This window comes from Lithobates pipiens, unplaced genomic scaffold (genome assembly GCF_037356315.1).
Source record: "Lithobates pipiens isolate NorthernLeopardFrog02 unplaced genomic scaffold, aLitPip1_a1.2 Scaffold_22, whole genome shotgun sequence".
Classification (NCBI taxonomy): domain Eukaryota; kingdom Metazoa; phylum Chordata; class Amphibia; order Anura; family Ranidae; genus Lithobates; species Lithobates pipiens.
In genome coordinates, this window is record NW_027507784.1 from 88,658,343 (window position 1) to 88,681,223 (window position 22,881).

The following is a 22,881-nucleotide window of genomic DNA, read 5'->3' on the forward strand; positions in this document are numbered from 1 at the left end:
GCGTAACATTATTTTTCACAATATAAAAAAAAATTGTGCTAACTTTACTGTTGTCTGAAATGTATTTATTTTATTCAAAAAGGTATATTCTTTCCAAAAAAAAAGTGCGCTTGTAAGACTGCTGCGCAAATAGTGTGAGAGAGTATTGCAACGACCGCCATTTTATTCTCTAGGGTGTTGGAAAAAGAAATGTATAATGTTCTAAGTAATTTTCTAGCAAATAAACAAGGTTTAACAACAAATCTCAGAGGCTTGGTCCTTAAGTGGTTAATACAGATTAATAAAGTTGCGCTATACATACACTTTAGTTCTGTACTAGATAGGAAAAAAAAATGTTTTTGCTAAACTTTTTGAATGAAGTCTTGGGCGAGAGATTGTACAAATGTAATGTGATCAGATCCAGGCTGATATAGAGCGGTGCGTGTTCCGGGGGGGGGGCGCCATTTCCAGCTTTGCCCTTCTTCTTCTTCATCTGATCCTGGCATGGTGACAGCTGCTGCTGGCCGCGTGCTCGGTGCGCTCGGCTCCTTTCCTTTCACCTGGCAGTGCCGCCTTTCACAATGATCTGTTATACTGCGGCTTGCAACATGCTTTCCTCTGCCAAACACTTCCCTGCACAGTACAAGCTGTGAGAACATTACAGCTTCATACTTCTAGAAGTTTTTATTTGTTTCCTGGCAGTGTGACAGCGGTGATGGATGGGGCACATGTTCCTGTACCCAGGCGGATGCAAATGTCCAAGTTAATGAAGTTCTATCATTCATATCATGTTTTTATTGTTCTGGGTTGGGAAACGTTGGAAGAGCCTGTAATTGTCTACAATGGGACATTCAGATCTGCTGACAATCCTTAAAATAGATTTGTAGTTCAATATGGTTACTGAATAACCTGGAAGCATGCAGTTGTGATGCAAATCTGGCCGTGATACAAGTCTGCTGCAGTGAGGACTTTGCTTTCAACCTACGCCATTGTATTATGAATCATACGCACACCTTCCTACACAATGCAAGGCAGATCAAGACCCAATTAAAGGAAAACGAGAAAGAAAAAACACACAATGCAGGTTGGCTAAAAATCAATGATTTAACTTTTTTTTTTTTTTTTTTTCTGCTTGCATAGTCATTTTTATGACTTTTACCTACAGGAAAGCCTATAATAAAGCTTACCTGTGGGTTAAAAAAGATAAATCCCCTCGGAATGTGCCGCTGACTGCAGCGGCACATGCTTACAGGGGATTCTCGGCTGAGAGTCCGGCAGAAGCCGGACCCTGCCGGAAAGAAATCTGCGCGCATGCGCGGGAGTGATGATGTCATGGCTCCGGCCACTCACAGCGCCGGAGCCGCAATATCCGGAAGAGACGCAAAGGGAACATGTCAGCTCCCTCGACGTGGATCGGGTGAGATATCGGGGCCTCGTTCTAAGGTAAGTATTTCATAATGAGCTAGTATGCGGTGCATACTAGCTCATTATGCCTTTTTTCCTTTGCAGGTGAGGAGAGAAAAAAAAAACTTCAGCGGGTATACAACCGCTTTATAGGGGTTGTAAAACCTCCTGTGATGCAGCAGAGCCCCCCCCCCCCCCCCCATTTACTTACCTGAACTTGACCTTTCTAATGGCAGGGATGAGCACACCAGCTCCAGCCAGTGTCTCGGGTCCTGATTGGATGGATTGATAGCAGCGCAACCGTTGGCTACCGCTGCTGTCAATCAAAGCCAATGACACGGGGGAGGGGCCGGGGCCGAGCCCTGCTGTCTGTGTTGATGGACGCAGCAGCAGGGCACCGGAGCGTGCCCGCATGAGTGCCCCGAGGAAAAGCGCTTCTCCAACAGGGCACCCGAGAAGAGGAGGGGCCAGGAGTGCCGCTGAGGGACCCCAGAAGAGGAGGATTGGGGCCACTCTGTGCAAAACCAACTGCACAGAGGAGGTAAGTACCCTGTTTCCCCGAAAATAAGACCTAGCGTGATTTTCGGTGATGGCTGCAATATAAGCCTTACCCCCCAAATAAGCCCTACCCTGTTTCCCTGAAAATAAGCCCTACCCTGAAAATAAGATCTACAAGGACTTTAACTTGGGCTTATTTGGGGGGTAGGGCTTTATATTGTAGCCATCACCAACAATCACGCTAGGTCTTATTTTCGGGGGAAACAGGGTATGACATGTTTTGTGTGGGGGGGGGAAGAGAGGTTAACAAACCTTTACATTTCCTAAATCTGATTTGTATTTATTGCTTTTGGAGTAAAAAACTTTTCTAAAGATAGTTTGTCTATTTAAGATACAGTAATATTTGGGAGAGAGTGGGTGGGGGGGTTTAAGGAAAGGAGGGGAAAATGGACTATAAATAGCCATAGTTGGAATTTGGGGAGGTAGTGGTCGCACCTTGGCCGGGTCTGGGGAAAGAATGAATGCAAGCGGAGATAACTTGCACGGCATTGATGCATTCACACAATTTCACAGTAGCCATGAGACAAAACAAAGTTCAGGAAGATTCTTTTATCCCATTTTTCTTGCAAATCTATGTGCACTACAAACTGTATGACTGACTGAATCAGTTCTGATGTTGCTGTTTTAATAACCTGACAGCTTAGTAGTCTAAATGGGGAAACCTTCATTTTGTTTGCAAATAATAAAGATTCTAACTACCAGCAAGAATGAGTCCTTACATTTAAAGAGCACCTGTCATTTCAGATCCATCATGGCAGCGCCTGTTAGCGGGCATCCACTCGCCCGCTGCCGCCACGTCCCTCGCCTTGTTGTCACTGCTGCATGACCAGCCGTCCCATTAAAGTGAATGGAACGGTCTGCGAGTGGGGCAGAGATCAAAGTTGCTCTTTAAAAAATTATGATTTAAATAAAATCTGCCCTGCACACATCTCTGCATGTTTCCCCATGATTTATCCCTAAGGCCCCTTTCACACTGGGGCGGTTTTCAGGCGTTATAGCGCCTGTGTAGCGCCTGAAAAAAAACGGCCCCTTTCACTCCAGTGTGAAAGCCGGAGGGCTTTCACACTGGGGCGGTGCGCTGGCAGGACAGTGAAAAAAGTCCTGCTAGCCGCATCTTTGGAGCGGTGAAACCGCTCCTTACCTATTGAAATCAATGGGACAGCGCGGCAATACCGCTGCAGCGGCGCTTTGCGGGCGTTTTTAACCCTTTTTTGGCCGCTAGCGGGGTGGGGCCGCTAAAACGACGGTAAAGCGCCGCTAAAAATAGCGGCGCCCGCACAGCCCCAGTGTGAAAGGGGCCTTAAAGCGAATCTAAAAACTATTTAAAGCAGAGATATTTGGTCTATAGGAAAGTAATAGAATCCACAAACTATGGGATATATCTGAAAATTGATCAATCCTGATATACTGCCAACCTGTATCATTTCTTGAGGTACAAATACTGCCAAATTACCCCTTTAGTAGACAGTTTAAGGTATTTCTTATTTTTTTAATAATGTAATTAAAAGATGGATAGATATCTATCTCATATGACTAGTGTATGCTGGTGACTGTACGGGAATTTTTATTTCTTTTTCAATCGGCTGTAACCAGAGCAATAAAATGTTGCCATAGTAACATTGTACTTCTCTGGGGGAAGTGATCAGGATGTTTTTACACATTATGGGGTTGATTTACTAAAATTGAAGAGTGTGAAATCTGGTGCAGCTCTGCATAGAAACCAATCAGCTTCCAGGTTTTATTGTCAGTTTAATTGAACAAGCTGAAGATAGAAGCTGATTGGTTACCATGCACAGCTGCACCAGATTTTGCACTCTCCAGTTTTAGTAAAACAACCCCACTGTTTGCTTATAGCCATGTATTCCATTGCTCTAAGCAAGCATTTTACTGAATGAAACTGAGCCATTCAGTCTGGTTGTGTTTGGTCAAAGCTAATTACATGGTACAGATGGGCTTGGGGCTGACTGACAACTCATAGGGCCCCTGGGCAATGGAAGATTATGGGGCCCCCGGGCAATAGTGTGTGTATGTATATATATATATATGTGTATATATATATATATATATATATATATATATATATATATATATATATATATATATATATATATATATATATATATATATATATATATATATATATATATATATATATATATATATATATATATATAGTAGTGGAGAGGCGGGGCAGTTATAATCTTGGGATTTAAAAAAATGCATATTTTTACATACTGTCCCTGGTTTTGAGGCTGGCAATCCTGATGGGTCCCCTTAGTGGCATGGGGCCCATGGGCAGTGCCCGAATGGTCAGTCCGCCCCTGTCTGTACAGTGTGATCAAATTGACCAATCACAGCTAGCAACACGTTTTGTACACCTTGAATGGAAGCCATCCATTGTGTACAACTGTCATGTGCGCCTTGAGGCGATTCAGTTCGCGTTGTGCGCTATACAAGTATTTCATTCATTCATGTGACCTGCACATGCTACCAGCAGAAAGCTGGTACTTTGATAGGTCATCGGCTGTATCCCATGGACACGGCCGGTGACAGATCGCGCAGCTGCAATCAGTGCATACTGACAGGACGTCATGTGATGTGATGTCCAATCAGGATGGGAGAGGACCCAATCTGCTATTGGCTGAGCGGAAACTTTTTTTTAATATTGAAAGCAAACCCCCCCACCCATCCACATCTCCATTTATTATTTTATTGAGAAACCACTTTAAAAACAAAACAAAAAAACCCTCCCCTCCCCCCCAGCATTTCTGGCAGTGGTCATATTTAGTAAGGGCAAATGATTTGTGTAGCTTTTACTTCCTGGAATCCATGTGCCCTTAGCTTAAGCATGCATGCTGGAGTGTGCTTGGGGGAGAAAACCCCCCTCCTCCCCTCCTGAGATGTGACGACATATGCCTAGGCAAGAAACCCAGAAATTACTGGGAAAAAAAAGCGGGGGGGGGGGGAGGGAGGAGTTTAAAACCAGTATGTGATCTAAATAATGTTTGTTTGGAGAGTGAGGTCTCCTCCATTTGGCTGGATTCACTCCTATGGCATTTTTAGTGCTTTTTGCATTTTGCAGATTTGCACTACAGAATGTGTTCCATAGGAAACCATGATAAATGGACTGTAGTATAAATCTGCAAAAAAAACACTAAAAATGCATAGGTGTGAATCCAGCCTTTAAAGATCCTGCAAGAACAGAAAAATAAGTCCTGTTGCCGCTGACAACACAAAGCATTTTTATGGGCTGGGTGGTGTCAGCCCTGCTCAATGTCTTTTGCTAAACTACTCGCCCACTCCTACTCCTTAAAGTGTTTGTCTAGCTTCACACCTTCAGACTTCACTTGAAATTTTACCATTTCAAAGCCGCATGTCAGTGCGACTTACCTGCATCTGTGCGACTTTGTGCACAGATGTGTATGCAATTTACACCTGAAATCAGCAAAAGTAGTGCAGGAACTTCTTTTTATAAATTGGTGCAGCACTGCAAAGTCGACTTTGCACTGATTTGAACAGTTCCATTTCAGACAATAGGGTGCGACTTGTCATGTGCGTTGCATAAGTCGCACCGGTGAGAATGGGGGCTTATGCCTGGTACACATGAACCTGAGGGCAGCAAAGCCATTGTCTTCTGGGAAGGGAGTGGGGGTGTAGCTTACCAGCGCTGTGTGTGTGTGTCTACATTTGCACGCAGCCCGGATCAGGAACTTGCACTTTTAAAAAGCGCGCTGCGCCAAGTCGCATGGTAGTGCGGTTGGAGGGAAGCTTTAGGCTCTATGCACACTGAAGCTCATAAACGGCTGTTTTTGGGAGTTTGGGCTTTTTTTTCGCCCATAAACTTCCCTCTGTTATCCTGTGTGTCCATGCACAAATGGATGTTTTTGGATGTTTATGGGCGGTTTTCTGAATGCCATAAAACCGCATTCAGGAGTAAATTTTATTTATTATTTTTTTTTCTGACCACAGAAAACGCCAAACGCTGATAAACGTGGCTCACCAGCGTTTAACGTTTTTGATCCATTGAAGGAATTTTTTTAAAAAAAAAGCCAATAAACACTATTGCAAAAAAAAAAAACATTAAAAACGTTGACTCACTGCAAAGCTACTGGCGTTTTTTATAACATTATTTTAACGCCCTGTGTGCATGGAGCCTTAAAGCGGAGGTCCACCCTAAAGTGGACCTCCGCTCATCGGAACCCTCCCCCCCTCCGGCGCCACAATTGGCACCTTTCAGGGGGGAGGGGGGTGCAGATACCTGTACAGTACAGGTATTCTGCACCCACTTCCGGGATAGCTCTCTGCGGAAAGGGGCGTAGATTACGCCCCTTTCCGCAAGTGCCCGCCCCTTTCCGCAAGTGCCCCGCTGCCTGCTGGGAAACGCACAGATCCCAAAGGCAGCGGGGACCGTCCTTATTGCGCAGCGCGATTCGCGCATGCGCAGTACTGAACCGGGAAATGAAGCCGAAAGGCTCCATTTCCTGATTCCCATACCCAAGATGGCGGCGGCAGCACCTTACAGACGATCTAGAGATCAGCTTTGGGTGCCGACATCGCGGGCGCGCTGGACAGGTAAGTGTCACTATTTTAAAAGTCAGCAGCTGCAGTATTTGTAGCTGCTGGCTTTTTAAAAAAAAAAAAAGCGGAGTCCCGGTGGACTCCCGCTTTAAGATGTGACAATTTGTGTCAGTCTCTGCTAAAAAAAATAAATTCATATAAAGTATCAAAATAGGAAAACATTTCTATATAAACAATGTTTCAATCTACTCATTTGGTTGTATGTTTTGCCGGTAGCAAAAAAAGATTCATAGTCCCGGCACTCTTCCTGTGGCTCCTCCTCCATAGGTACAGTGAATGAGTGTTGTCACCTTTTTAGACCCCTTTCACACTGGGTGGGTGCGTCGGCGGTAAAGGGCCACTATTTTTAGCGCCACTTTACTGTCAATTGCACAGTGCTATTTTGCCTCTAGTGGGGTGCTTTTACCCCCCCCCCCCCCCCACGCTAGTGGCCAAAAGAGGGTTAAAACCAACACAAAGCGCTGCAGCACCGCTATGCTGGCGGTATAGCCGCTCTGCCCATTGATTTCAATAAGCGTGTATACACCGCTCCTTCACCGTTTCGAAGATGCTGCTAGCAGGACTTTTTTTTAGCGTCCTGCCAGCGAACCGCTCCAGTGTGCAAGCCCTCGGGGCTTTCACATTGGAAAGATAGGAGCGTCTTTTTCAGGGCGCTTTGCAGGCACTATTTTCTTAGCACTCTAGCGCCTGCAAAGCGTGAAGGGGGTCTAAGGGCAGAAAGTGTCTGAGGCCCCATTCACACTATCGCTCCGAAAAGAAGCTCATGTTCCTTTGACTGATGAGCTTTGCGCATTGCAGCGCCATTTGCTGCATGGATTTACCGACAATCTGTATGAATGGGGTGCCATTAGGAAGTAAAAGCGTCACGCACTGGATAGCGATTTGAAATCACAGGCGGATGTGTCCATATAGGGCGCAGGGGGGGCTGCACCCCTAATCCATGCGCCTGGCCCCCTTATCTATGTGCAGGGCACCGACTGCATGGATTTCAATGGGGTATTTTTTAAATTTATTAATGTGTTTATTTTTTTTGTTAGAAGCACATGATTAGAGCTGGAGGCTGTAATTGGCTTAAAGGGTGGGCTCGGGGGGCAGCGTGGTACGCCCGCCCAGTTGTGCGACAACAGCGGAATCATATTTACTATTGTCTACCCGATTCTTCTCCCTGGTCAATTCCGGCTCAGACCCAATTGGCCGAGAGGTGAAATGATCCTATTGGCTGCAGAGGAGAAAGCCTACGACCTACATGGTGTAAGTGCGGGGACCGATCGACTAATTGGTCCCCAGCGTACACTGACATGGTGGGGTGTGCACATCTACTAATGTACCCCCCCCCCCCAAACGCAGACCGCCACGCAGCTGTATGTCAGTATGTGCGTGCATGTTTATGCATGTACTAGCTTATAACCACCTCCTGTCATTGATTTCTATGGGTGACTGTAGGCTGCAACTGTAGATCCCAGGTGGGGGAATACAGCCACGTTTTTACGTCATGCGGCCCCAGGAGCTGTGTGCAAAAAACGTGATCTCGGCTCATTACATTTTACAACACTGATGTCTCCTCCCATGTGACACGTCGCCAGATACCATGCCTGCCCCCTCTATACACATCCTGGAGGCTTGTGCAAATAGTTAATGCCGCCTGCAGTGTGAGCTGTTCAAGAGGTCGCCCCCTCCCCCTCCCCCAAGCCACATTGAATGATTGTCTGGGATCACCTGTCACTGGGGAAGCTATGCGTGTTCCTGCCCCTCCCCCTCTCCTCCCTCCCCCTCCCCCACTTCCAGGGGCTCAGCTGTCCATTCAGGGTCCTATCCAAACTAGGTAATTATTGCAGCGCACACGTGGCTGGTGCAGGAGATTCCTCATTCACACTGTTTATGCTGGGCCTGGGACAGATCCTATGGAGTGGCACAGACACATGGAGGGTGTATACAGGAGCTGCAGTATGAATAGCAGCCAGCTTTAGCTGGGAGGCATCCTGTAGTATTATAATATTATTATTATTTTTATTATTCAAGATTTATATAGCTCCAGCGGTTTGCACAGCCCAATATACAGTGGGGAAAATAACGATTTGATCACCAGCAGATTTTGTAAGTTTGCCCACTTACAAATAAATGAAGGGTCTAATTTTTTTTATCATAGGTGTATTTTAAATGATAGACACAGAATATCAACCAAAAATCCAGAAAAAAAAAATGCAAATGTTCTAAATTGAGTTGCAGTTCAGTGAGTAAAATAAGTATTTTGATCCCCAAGGAAAACACGACTTGGTATTTGGAGAAACCCTTGTTGGCGAGCACAGAGGTCAGACGTTTCTTGTGGTTGGTGACCAGAATTGCACACATCTAGACTTTGATCCACTCTTCTTTACAGATCTTCTTCTCTTAAGATTAAGAGCCTTAAGATTTTCTTGGCTGTTGCTTGGCAACTCCGACGTTTCAGCTCCCTCCATAAATAATTTATAGGAATACAGTCTGTAGACTGGCTATACCACGCCATGACCTCAATGTGTGCCTTCTTGCTTTGGTGGTATGGTTTGGGTCATTGTCATGCTGGAAGACCCATCTTCACCATCTTAAGTGCTCTGGGTGAGGGAAGAAGGTTTTACAATACATGGCCGCGTCCATTGGCCCCTCAATGCAGAAAAGTCGGCCTGTACCTTTTTTAACACAGAAATGGCCCCAAAGCATAATGTTTTCACCTCCCGTGCTTGACTGTAGGGATGATGTTCTTGGGGTCATAGTCAGCATTTTTCTTCCTCCCAAACACGACGAGTCAAGTTAATGCCAAAGAGATCAATTTTGGTCTCATCTGACCACAGCACGTTCTCCCAGTCCTTCTCTAAATCCATTAGATGTTCATTGGCAAACTTCAGATGGACCTTTTTTTTATATGAGCGTTTTTTAGGAGGGGGAACTTGTGGGAGCTGCAGGATTTCAATCCATGGCGGTGTATTGTCACCAATGGGTTGTTTGGTGACTGTGGTCCCAACTGTCTTGAGGTCATTCACAAGCTCCTCCCGTGTAGTTCTGGGCTGATCCCTCACTTTTCTCATGATCGTCCTCACCCCATGAGGCAAAATCTTGCATGGAGCTCCAGACCGAGGGCAATTGATGGTTATTTTGTATTTCTTCTTTTTGCAAATAATCGCTCCAACACTTGTCTCCTTCTCACCAAGCTTCTTGCTGATGGTCTTGTCGCCCCCATTCCAGCCTTGTGCTGGTCTACAATCTTGTCCCTGACGTCCTTTGACAGCTCTTTGGTCTTACCCGTGATGGTGAGGCTTGAATGGAAGAAAGATTCCGTGGACAGGTGTCTTTTATATACATAACAAATTGTTAGGAGCACCTTCTTAAATTGACAGGAGTAACGTGTGTACCACACAAGCACCTACTGTAGCCAATATGTGGGAGCCAGAATTATTGTTGGCTGGTGGGGATCAAATACTTATTTTACACACTGAACTGCAACTCCCATTTATAACACTTGTATGGTGTTTTTTTTTTAAATTTTTTCTGAATATTTGGTTGATACGTCTCTAAACATTGTTATCATAGGTGTATTTTAAAATGATAGATTCTTCATTTCTTTGTAAGTGGGCAAACTTGTCAAATCTGCAGGGGACCAAATTTCCCCCACTGTAAAGGGAGATGCAACAACAATACAGCTAAGCCCTCAGTAGCAGATCCTTTTTTAAGTCCTGTAAGTTGCAAGGAGGGACCTCCCATAGATCTGACTTTCCATGGTTCTTGGCAAGCGACTCTAGCACTCCCGGCTATCCACATAATGTAAAAGAAAATGTGATTTATCAGACAAGACCACCTTTTTCCATTGCCCTGTGGTGCAATACTGATGCTCACATGCCCATTATGTGCTTTTGGCTGTGGACACTGGTCAGTGTGGGCACCTTGACCAATCTGCGGGCACGCAGCCCATACAGCTTTCTGTGGGAACCAGCATTAATTTTTCCAGTAGTTTGAGTGTGCACAGACCTGTGTGAATGGGAAGGTGATTAGAGCAGTGACCCTTAGCACAGTCTACACCCAGACCGTTCTGGTATGTTCACCATGCCAGAGGCTGGCATTCTTCTACTGAGGGCCATGAAGATTGGTACACGGCAGATTCAGTCTTTTGTGACGTCAATGTTCCCTTGATTTACTCTTCAGAGTGGTCAGAAGTGAAGGCTGCAATTCTCTGTGAAGCCCCTTTGTATCTCTGACATGCTTACCAGACAGAATTGGCTGGGCACAAATTGGCATTGAAGGCAAAAAAAAAAAAACACTAAGACTCGTTAATAACATACTATCACAGCGGACAACCTTCTTCATATTTTTCCCTTTTCACCTGGTGATCCTACCAGTAACACACTTCCTGTCCTAGGATGACAAGACTAACTCACTGTACTTTACTGTATGTAGAAGCCGCATTGTTTCCCTTTGACAGAGAAGGACTCTTCACTCCTCTCCAACACAGAGGTTCCATAGTGGCATTGTCCCACTGGGAGTGGACTATAGAAACCCACTCTTCTCCCATCCTTTCCACTCCGTTCCATAGCAGGGTTGTCTCCTTAGGATCTGAACAGCATTGTTGCCTAGGGACAGGATTGAAACCTCCTTTTCTCTTCTCTCTTCTTCATAACACAGAGGTTTCATAGGACTGGACTATAGAAACCTCCTCTCCATAAGAGGTACCATAGCAGCATTGTAGAACTGGAACAGCATTGTTGCCTTAGGACAGGATAGAAACCTCTCTTCTCCCCTCCTCTCCTTTCCATAACAGAGGTTCCATAGCAGTGTTGTCGCCCTAGGACTGGATTATAGAAACCTCTCTTCTCCCCTCCTTTCCATAACGGAGGTTCTATGGTGGCGTTGCACCCTAGGACTGGACTATAGAAACTCCCCCCTCTGCTCGCCATAACACAGAGTTTCCATATCAGCGTTGTTGGACTGGAACAGCATTGTCGCCCTAGGACAGGGCTATAGAAATTTTTACCTGGAGTTTAGCTGTAAAGGATAAATCCACTTTTTGTAACATGTTGCGTTACACTTGGTACCCCCCCCCCCCCCCCAGCTGTCAAAATCTGCAAAAACTATGGCCACGCCATCCATTCAGTGTTCTGCAAATGGAAAAATACAAGGCCTTTGCGGCTTTTGGTTTGTAGTTCTCTATGAACTACCACCTATTCTAGAGCACCCAACAGCATGTTGGGTGCTCTAGAATAGGTAATGCATTAAGTCTTCCTGTGACGGTAGAACTACCTGGCAATATCAGAGGTACGGGCAGACAGTCTGCAGGACCGTGGCATCAGCAGATCATGGGTGCAATGTTTTTTACAGGTCCACAACAACAACAAATAATGCATATTGCTTTACCTGCAAAAAAAGTACATTCATTATTTTATTTTTGTAAAGGTGAACTTATCCTTTAAATTAGATGACTCCTGGTTTTCTGCAGGCCGAGGTATTCTAGTTATAAAGTTTATTTTATGTTCTTGGCATGACTTGCAGTATAAACATTGCCAGTAAGGAGCGGCTATATTTCATGTTCTTATCTGTGACAACAGTGCCTGTGCCGCTGGAAGGTAAGACGTAGACTGCGCTGTGTGATCTGGTGACATTGGGAGCATACAGTGTAAATTTCTCATTGATCTTGGATGGGCCTCATTCACACAGACGTATCTCTGTGTGCACCCATTCGTAGGACTGTTTTTCACCCACATGGGATACTTTAGGTGTTCCATGCATCTGCATGCAGGCAGTCCCATTCATGTCTATTGAGATGCAGCAGCTCAGTGGACATGGCTGCTGCTCCCAATTTTGACATCCGTGCATGACCCAGACAGCTGTGTGACCCCGAACCCATATTGTCTGCAAAGTCCAGTTGGGTCAGTGGCTGTGTATGTGGATACACTGAACGGACATGAAGGCCTGGTGCACACCTATGCAAGTTGCAGTTGGTTTATTTTTTATTTTCTATATTCTATACACATTTTGGATCCATTAAAGTCTATGGAACTAAAAACACAACTTGCTGGTCCCTGGCCCTTTCCTTGAAATGCATAGATGTGAACATGACCCATAGAAAAAAACATGTTAAATAGACTAGTGTGTTTCTGCAAAACTAAAAATACATAGCTGTGAACCAGGTAGGAATGGGACTGCCTGCATGCAGATGCAGGCAGGAATGGGACTGCCTACAGATGCACTAAACAGACTTGTATGGGACTGCCTGCATGCGGATGCATGGATTACCTGTGCAGCCCATGCGGGAGAAGATGGGCCTTTTTTGCATGGGCCTACACATAGATATGCCCTTGTGAATGAAGCCTTATGGTTGCTGTTTGCTCTCTCCTGTCTGCAGGGGCATTTGCAGTATGTGGGAGGTGTTTATAGTACAGCAGGTCAGTCTGGTGTGGAGACGGGTTATAAATAGTAGTTTGGGATCTTTGGTCACCTCCCTTCCAGCTGCATCTCATACCAGACTCCACGTGGTGTCCTGGCACCTCTGCTAGATCCCCTGTACTATGCAAGCTTCTAAATACAACCTGTGAGACAGCAGCCACTGAGACCTTCACTGGTGCCACGTGGTACAAGATACTATGAGGGTGTCCAAAAACGACAGAATGGTCGGTGAACCCAGGTGTGACACTTCTGATAGGAGGATTCTGGTGGACCCATCTGCCACTTTGGAGAATTATTATTTTTTGTGTTGTAGGTGGTACTGCTGGTAAAGATGGCATACTATGGTGCAGTGTGGTCCGTATGACCATATATCATAGGTGTTATGGTGAGGGGAAAAAAAAGTGTATGTGTATGTATGTATGTATGTGTATGTATGTATGTATGTATGTATGTATGTATGTATGTATGTATGTATGTATGTATGTATGTATGTATGTATTTTAAAAATTCAGTACGAACAATTTACAAAGCCATCCATAACTGCCCCCAGCTACATCACTGACCTAATCTCAAAATATCTGCCAAATCATTGTTTTGCTCCTCCCCAGGACCTCCTGCTCTCTTGTCCCCTCCCCCCATGCTCTCCTCCCAGGACTTCTCCCGAGCTGCTTTCATGCTTTGGAACTCCCTACCCCAATCTGTCCGACTAACTCCTAATCTATCCATCTTCAGACAATCCCTGAAAACCCTTTTCTTTTGAAGAAGCCATCTCCGTCAGCTCCCCCCATCACTTGACCCTCCCTTTTTAGATTGTAAGCTTGAATTCCTCTTGTACCAAATTATTGGTGCTATAGAAATCCTGTATTAATATAATCCTGTCATGCTGAACGTAAGCAAATTAGCATTCATAGCTTGAAGGGGTTATACTGGGGTGATGCCTGTAGCATTATTAATAATAATAATAATAATAATAGTAATTTTTTTTTTTTATTCCTTTTTTTTTTTTTTTTTAATTAAGAGCAGACAGTTGGCTTTTTTTTTTTTTTTTTTGTGATGACAACCAAGGCGGCTAAAAGCCGCATGGCTGTTATCCTAAAGGATGGGGAGGGGATTGCCGTTTTTGGTGATCTGAATACTTTTAAGTGCAAAGGAGGGGTTTGGGGTCTTTTAGACTACAGATCCCTCCATAAAGAATACCTGTCACCACCTATTGCTGTGACAACAATAAAAGTGTTAAGTTTTTCCCTTTAAAAAAAAAAAAAAAAAAAAAAATGCGTGTTTTCTATGCAAGTAGCACCCACAAATGTAAACTGTGTTCAAATCACACATGTGAGGTATTGCAGCGATTGTCAGAGTGAGAGCAATAATTCTAGCTTTTTTTTTTTTTTGCATCGCCTATGGAGATTTTTAGGTACCGTAGTTTGTCGCCATTCCACGAGTGTGCGCAATTTCAAAGCATGACTGGTATCCATTTACTCAGCGTTGCATCATCTTTCACATTATACAAAAAAAATTGTGCCAACTTTACTGTTTAGTGTGTGTTATTCCTGTGTCCACCCCCTGCCCCCCCCCCCCTCCAAAAAATGGCGTTTAAAAAGTGTGTGTGTGTGTGTATATATATATATATATATATATATATATATATATGAGTGTGTATTTGGGGGTTTTAAATAAATTTTCTTTCATTTTTAACTTGGAAGAAACAATGAAAAATGGGTTACAGGGCCATTGAGTAATGGATGTGTGTGGATTATTTTTGGAGAATGACATTGTATAGTGTCACGTTCAGTGAGTGGCAGCACCTGCGGTAATTGGTGTTGTATAACCAGCATTTCGGGTGGATTTCATATCAGGCGTTGCAGCCCGTCACGGGGAGAGCCGCCCCACATTCCTCGCACAGATTATACCTTGTAATCCGGCACTGTGGACACAGGCTATTAAAAGTTCCAAGTCCACCTCATGTTTTGCTGTAACTTAATTCAGCCGCTTAGAAAACCCTCTGAGCGGACTGCCATGTCATTTCTGTACCCGGTGACAGATCAATGGCGCCAAAACGACGACCTCTATTCCTGTCCCTCCATTGGAGAAGGAGAAATGCGTCTTTTTGTCCTGAACAGAAACTGTTGGGTGACTGTAGAGAGGACACGGATTAACGAGTAATAATCCACGTGAACAGTCTGAACTGCAAGCACAAAAGTTTGCTGTCTGTGTATATACAATATTCCTTCATTACCAGGCCAGTGTTCAGTGTTTATAGTATGACTGACAATAACTCTGTCATGTAACACTGGACCCAAATGTGTATTACGTTTTTTGAGACCTAGAACTTGCTTTGGTGGCATTTAAAGAGGAGCTCCGGACTCCTTCAGAAAAAATGTAAAAAGTCGGCAGCTACAAATACTGTAGCTGCTGACTTTTAATATTGGGGCACTTACCTCACCCAAACCGATTTTTCAATCGGGTGCTGGCACCGCCATCTTGACTACGGGAAAACAGAATTGCGGCTTCACAGCTGGTTTCCTGCTGCGCTTTATGAATGTGCCGGGGGGCGAACTTCCAGCTCAGTTTGCTGCGTGGAAGTGGCTAACTGTCAAAACCAGGCACCCCCAAAAAAGGTGCCAAATATGTTGAGTCTCTCTCTCTCTCTCCCCTCTCCCCTCTCCCCTCTCCCCTCTCCCCTCTTCCCTCTCCCCCTCATAGCTGAGATTGCCCAACACAGCGACCACATGGTACAGAGCAACTCCGATCAGTTCTGTTCAGTTTCTGTGAATTGAGGTGTAGGATGACTGCTCAGATCACAGCCATTAACAGGCCCGCTAGCCGTCTGATGGTGATTAGGTATCCACCACTTTATAAACAGAGGTAGATGAGTGGTTAAATTTATTATACAGGATTTATATAGCGCCGACAGTTTACGCATTAGTGTAGACATTACAATTCAAGATGGGGAATCAGTTAGAGTTAAGCTCGTTAGAGCTTAAAATCTAGGAGATGTTCAACCACACCAATTGATTTTTTTTTTTTTTTTTTTTTTTCCTTCTTGCCTGGATTTTCTCTTTAATGTGTACCTGTCACGAATCCCCCACCTCAACAGTGCATTAATCTATAGTCTAGATATCAGATTTCCTGGAACAGTCCCTACTGTTAGTAGGCTGTCCCCTGATAGTGTCCTGGCTTTGTCTGTGTCGAAGAAATCCCTTTTTACTAAAATTTATGGGTGATCACTGGTCCTCACAGGCACCTCCTATATACTAAAATGATGGGCGATCAGTGAGCCTCGTTGGCCCCTCCTATACTAAAATGGTGGGCAATCACCGGCACCTCCTATACTAAAATGGTGGGCAAGCACCTCCTATACCAAATTGATAGGGGATTATTGGCGATCGCCGTCGGCACATTAAAAAAAGATTAGCGAACGCCGGCTTTCTAAACCAAAGCTATGTAATCCAATCGTGCGTGGCCAGCTTTAGACCTCTGCCATTTTGTTCAGTTTGTGCGGAAATATAACATCAGACTGGAACCAGCACACAGTCTATGTGCTTTATAGTCTGATGGAATGCTGTTACTTCTGAAGTCTTTAGGGCGCGGCAGCGAACGGCGGGTACAATTATCTGCACTACCCTAAGGTGAGGGCGTACCGTCCTGTTCATGCACGTTTTACAGGTTTGAGCTGGTGGTGAACTTGTGTCAATATTGGAGGAAATCCTCCGACCCCCCCCCCCCCCACCTGCCGCACAGCTGCTGTCCCGGCGCTCTGTTTTCAAAAACTCAAATTGCACCGTGTAGTAAAATCTATGTAAACATGAGGTGTAGGTCGAATGAGTAGAAATGGTAACACAGGTGTTTTGGCTGCTTCTCACACAGGTACACAGGATTCCACCCAGGCTGTCCCTGGAGTGTGTTTATGGGGGGAAGATTTCCCATGGGGCAGGGAATGCTGTTAATGGTTTTTACAACATGTATGTATAACTTCTAGGCATGGTCTTCCTTTTTTTTTTTTTTTTTTTTAAAAGGTTAAATGCACCCACATTGATCAGACTAAATGTGCATGCATTAACATTTTGCAATGAAGCCTGCAGAGTATTGCAACCGCAGGCAGTGCATCGCAGGAGCAATACTCCCACGATGCACTCCACAGCAAAATCTGGCTCCTGTAGACTCTTCCCCTATCCCCAGGTCTGTATGAAGGTCCGCATCTGATAAGGGGCTGGAGGAAGTAAACGAAGGTCACTACTCTTGTGTGCGATGGCAGGTGGGACTTGTAACCTTCCATTCACAGATCTTTTAGGGTTGGGCGCTTGTTTGCAGGGAATGCCGCTGTTCACCTTATTTAGGGCTTGTTCACATGGGCAACTAGGGGGGGTGGAAAAAAACAGGTGATTAGGCCGCAGTTTTACTACCCCATAGCTGTCCACCTTAACACTGTAATGCCACCACACAGGGCTGTACCCATGCCATGGCAAAAAATTTAACGGCATGCCACATTCAGCATGTGGTGCCGAACAAGACTCATTTAAGTGAATGAGGTTGCATCCCAAACGCCCTGCAACAGTGTGCAATGGTTGAAACGGACGTTGAGGAGGCAATCTATCACCTCCTCGCCGCCTGTCAGCACCTAAAAAAGCGATCTGCTGCAGATCACTTTTTAGGAGCGCAGTAAGCACTGCCGCACAGGTCAGCAACCTCTTACTTTAATGCTGGTGACAGCCGGATATATATCTATCTATCTAGCACACACAGTATAAATGTTTTTTTAATACAGTATATCTATCTTCTATATTTTTTACAGAGGGAATGTATTTCAGTCCACGTTGGCCAAGCTGGCGTCCAGATGGGCAATACCTGCTGGGAGCTGTACTGCCTGGAACATGGAATACAGCCGGATGGACAGATGCCCAGTGATAAAACCATCGGAGGAGGAGACGATTCTTTCACTACATTCTTCAGTGAAACCGGGGCTGGAAAGCACGTTCCTCGAGCTATCTTTGTGGACCTGGAGCCCACTGTGATTGGTGCATATGCCATTTATTCTTTGTTGCTGTAACATTCTGCTTGTTCTATTACCCCCTTGTTGGCCAACATGGTACTTTTTTTTTCATGGGGTGAATTCCTCTCCATCCTGACGCACCCATAGGCGTCAACCAAACAGGACGTTGGGTAAAACACCCCAACGGGGACACAGACATCAGTTATTTTCATTTAGCAGGTTGCACGTTATGAGCAGCTCTTAACGGCCAGGAAAAAAGGCTTTAAATGGTTCTTGAATTCCATCCTGCCCTTCCCTGTCCTGCAAAGGTGATTTTTATTTATTTTTTTATCTTTTTTGTTTGCCAGCAACAGGTTGGCAAGTGCGACATCGGAAGTGGGTAGGAGTATAAGATCTCATTAAACTTCAACAGAAATGTCTTTTTTGTTATCAGGGCACGCCTAATGACCATGTTTTATTTATTATTATTATTATTCAGGATTTGTATAGCACCGAAGTTTATGCCGCATAAGGTCAGGATTAATATTCTGATTGCATTATTTTTTTGCACCCCATTGTGCAGCAGAGAAAAGCTAAGCTGATCCTTTTTTTTTTTTTTATTGTGCCAAGTAAATTACAATACAATCAATGCAGACGATTCAGGCACAGCACAAAGAGTATGACTTGTATGAAGCAACACAGCATGTAAAATAGTAACTTGTTCTATTGAACAGCAAAGAGTTTTGTACTCGTTGTGTAGGTGTCACTGCAAATCTGCATTTTCCAGTTTTTCAATATACAGTACAATCCTCTGCACCCCTGTGTGACTATGACCCCCTGACCTTGTTACATTCCAGATGAGGTGCGGACTGGTATATACAGACAACTCTTCCATCCAGAACAGCTCATCAGTGGCAAAGAAGATGCTGCCAATAATTATGCCCGAGGTCATTACACCATTGGCAAAGAGATCATTGACTCTGTCTTGGACAGAATCCGCAAGCTGGTATGTCCTTTTATTCATTAATTTTTCTATAATGTACAATGCAATTTTAGTCTGGATTACGTTAGTAATCGCCACACTTTCTAAACACAGTGCTTATTTACCGTCCTTGAGACTTTAGGGTTGGCACACTGTGGCCATTAGGGGGTAGGTATTATTCTGGCATTAGTGGGAGTAAACTATGCATCCTTGGTATTAATGGGAGGAATAGTGCCCTGTAATTGGTGTTGGTAGGAGGAATAGTGCCCCACCACTGCTTTAGTCTTTAGACCACTGCTTTAGTCTTTAGACCACTGCTTTAGTCTTTAGACCACTGCTTTAGTCTTTAGACCACTGCTTTAGTCTTTAGACCACTGCTTTAGTCTTTAGACCACTGCTTTAGTCTTTAGACCACTGCTTTAGTCTTTAGACCACTGCTTTAGTCTTTAGACCACTGCTTTAGTCTTTAGACCACTGCTTTAGTCTTTAGACCACTGCTTTAGTCTTTAGACCACTGCTTTAGTCTTTAGACCACTGCTTTAGTCTTTAGACCACTGCTTTAGTCTTTAGACCACTGCTTTAGTCTTTAGACCACTGCTTTAGTCTTTAGACCACTGCTTTAGTCTTTAGACCACTGCTTTAGTCTTTAGACCACTGCTTTAGTCTTTAGACCACTGCTTTAGTCTTTAGACCACTGCTTTAGTCTTTAGACCACTGCTTTAGTCTTTAGACCACTGCTTTAGTCTTTAGACCACTGCTTTAGTCTGTTGTGGGTGTCAAAAGTATCCAACGTTTCAAAGTGGACCTGGCCTAAAATGTTTCTAAGGTGTGATTTGATTGTAAGGCACCGTGTGGTGTCTTCAGTCCTTGCGCTGTAAATGTGGTCTAAACTTAGTGTTACTAAACCCAGGAGCCTATGAAAATACAATTATTTCAGTAAATATAAACTGCTAAATACCCTTTTCTCATCAGCAGCATATAGCAGTCTTGTGACTTCTATCAGTGTCTGGTCAAAGCTTGTAGGAGGAGTTTTCATTCTATTCACTGTCCTAGGAGGCTGCAAGACGTCTGACCCTCTGGACTGTGCTGATTGGCCCTGTGCCGATCACATGCACCCTCCCATGAAAAAAATAAATCTAGCAATACATGCCAAACTGAGCATGCGCAGTGACTCCAAAGGCTCTGTCTTATCAGGAGATGAATTGGGGACAGTGGAAAAAGGGGAGCATCAAAAGACTGGCTCAAACAGCCTTTTTACACAATGCAGGGGATTAACCCCTTAGGTTCCACAGTGAGTATAACAAATATGCGTTAAACTGCATATTCAGCCTGATTTTACTGTTGTGGGTTTAGTACAGTTTCTCAAATCCAGTCCTCAGGCCCCCCCCAACAGGTCATGTTTTCAGGTTTTCCATTATTTTTCACAGGTGATTTGATCAGTTTCACTGCCTTAGCAATTACCACAGCCGTTTCATCTGAGGGAAATCCTGAAAACATGACCTGTTGGGGGGGCCTGAGGACTGGATTTGAGAAACACTGGTTTAGTAACACTTTAAACCTATGCCTAGATTGAGTCCATCAGCCCCTATAGCCGAACTCCACATCTTTTATTTAACTGTCAAATACCAGACCTTCTGTGGGCAATGGAGACTTCCTATTTAAAAAGTTAAACAGGAGGTGGGGCTTAAGCCTCATACACACGGTCGGACTTGTACAAACTTTTCCGTGGACTTTTGTACAAAGGGCGTGGTCCACAAGTTTGTATTGCATACACACGGTCAGACTTTTTGACAACAAACACAAACGTGGTGACGTCACAACGTACGGACGCCACTTCAAAAGAGGACGTTCAATGACTCCAGCGCCACCTTTGGTCAACTTCTGTATTGTAGTCTGATCGTTTGCATAGGTTCTGAGCATGCGTGTTTGTACCTTGTACAAAAGTCTGATGCTTTTGCGTACACACGGTCGGACTTTGCTCCATCGGACTTCTGTTGTCAAAAAGTTTGTCCGTTCGCACAGCCAGAAAAAGTTTGTCCGATGGAGCGTACACACAGTCGGATGTTGCTCCAAAACAGCTAATTTGCATGTTTGTTGTCAAAAAGTCCGACCGTGTGTACGGGCCTTTAGTCTTACCTTGGGCAGAAGTTAAGGCTCCACATACAACCTGGTCCTATGCTCCACAGAGATCTGCAAGAACATGATTAGAAAACGAATGTAGGTCCTTGAAGCCACAACAAGGTTCCTGAACTTCAGCTTCTCTGTTGGCTAAGAAACATTTTAGGCCAATTTTTTAAATTTTTCTTTAACATTTAATAAATGCTGACATCAGTTTGAGAGCAAAAAGTGGCACCAACATGAAAGTTTGTGTGGAAACTTCTTGGTGGAAAGAAAATGTTCTTATTGGGTGTTTTTTGGTTTCTATTTCAGTCGGATCAATGCACAGGCTTGCAGGGATTCTTGGTCTTCCACAGTTTCGGTGGTGGCACTGGCTCTGGTTTCACCTCCCTCTTGATGGAACGTCTGTCTGTTGACTATGGAAAGAAGTCCAAGCTTGAATTCGCCATCTACCCAGCTCCTCAGGTTTCCACAGCTGTGGTTGAGCCCTACAACGCCATCCTCACCACCCACACTACCCTGGAGCACTCAGACTGTGCTTTCATGGTGGACAACGAAGCCATTTATGACATCTGCCGCAGAAACCTGGACATTGAGCGCCCAAACTACATCAACTTGAACCGGTTGATCAGTCAGATTGTGTCATCCATCACCGCTTCCCTCAGATTTGATGGAGCTCTGAATGTGGACTTGACAGAGTTCCAGACCAACCTGGTGCCCTACCCCCGTATTCACTTCCCCCTGGCTACTTATGCCCCTGTAATCTCTGCAGAGAAAGCTTACCATGAGCAGCTCTCTGTGTCTGAGATCACTAATTCTTGCTTTGAGCCATGCAACCAGATGGTGAAATGTGACCCCAGACATGGTAAATACATGGCATGCTGCCTGCTGTACCGTGGTGATGTGGTGCCAAAAGATGTCAACGCCGCTATCGCTGCCATCAAGACCAAGCGCTCTATCCAGTTTGTGGACTGGTGCCCAACTGGGTTTAAGGTTGGTATCAACTACCAGCCACCAACAGCAGTTCCTGGTGGAGATCTGGCTAAGGTGCAGCGTGCCGTGTGCATGTTGAGCAACACCACAGCCATTGCTGAAGCCTGGGCACGCCTGGACCACAAGTTTGATCTGATGTATGCCAAGCGCGCCTTTGTGCACTGGTATGTGGGTGAGGGTATGGAGGAAGGAGAGTTCTCTGAGGCTCGGGAGGACATGGCCGCCCTGGAGAAGGATTACGAAGAGGTTGGGATAGACTCCTATGAAGATGAGGAAGAAGGAGAGGAATGAAGTGTCTTTCTGCTGTTAAAATCTTGAGGTGCAATTCCCCTGTCCGTCACTTTGCAACAATAAAGATTTAAGCTAAAATATATTTGCTATGGTGATTACTTTTTTTTTTTACTTAAACCTAAATGCTGGAAAACCACAGTATTGGACTACTGGCAATACCTTGTTCAAGGTGGAACCAAGTAAGGTAAGGGAGTTCAATGTTGAGGTTCATTTTTGTATCGTTTGTGTCCACTGATGGGCACTGGACGGTGTATGGTGAATTGCACCGAGTGCTACAAATATCCACTTAAAGGGGTTTTGGTGGCAGCCTTGATGGGAACATTGCCCATTACAAAAATGTTTGCAGCAGTCATGCCACTTTTTTTGTTTAGAAGTGTATGTACATTATATGACAAACAGAATGTAGACACCCCTCAAAATTATTGCACTGAGGAGTTTCCAGTGTAGGGCGATGCAGTGTAGTTCTGCTTTATCTGAGAACCACAAACTAAAAGTGCCACTTAATTCATTTTTAATATTTAACGCAAGCGCAGCCATTCAGCCATGTCTCCGTGCTTTAATGTGCTGGGAAATCTCTTAGAAACACCCCCCTGCATTTCTGGCCATA

The 22,881-nt window shown here is 44.6% G+C and overlaps 1 protein-coding gene across 2 annotated transcripts in view; it reads left to right on the forward strand.

The window, feature by feature from the left end:
* Positions 1-22,356, forward strand: part of LOC143923908 (tubulin alpha chain) — a 44,354-nt gene extending 21,998 nt beyond the window's left edge. For both annotated transcript variants that reach the window (XM_077447855.1, XM_077447854.1), the window contains exons 2-4: positions 17,714-17,936; positions 18,748-18,896; positions 21,303-22,356. In XM_077447855.1, the coding sequence (XP_077303981.1) occupies positions 17,714-17,936; positions 18,748-18,896; positions 21,303-22,274 (1,344 nt within the window). In that variant the 3' untranslated portion in view covers positions 22,275-22,356. The remainder of the gene's footprint in view (positions 1-17,713; positions 17,937-18,747; positions 18,897-21,302) is intronic.
* The last annotated feature ends 525 nt before the right edge of the window (positions 22,357-22,881 follow it).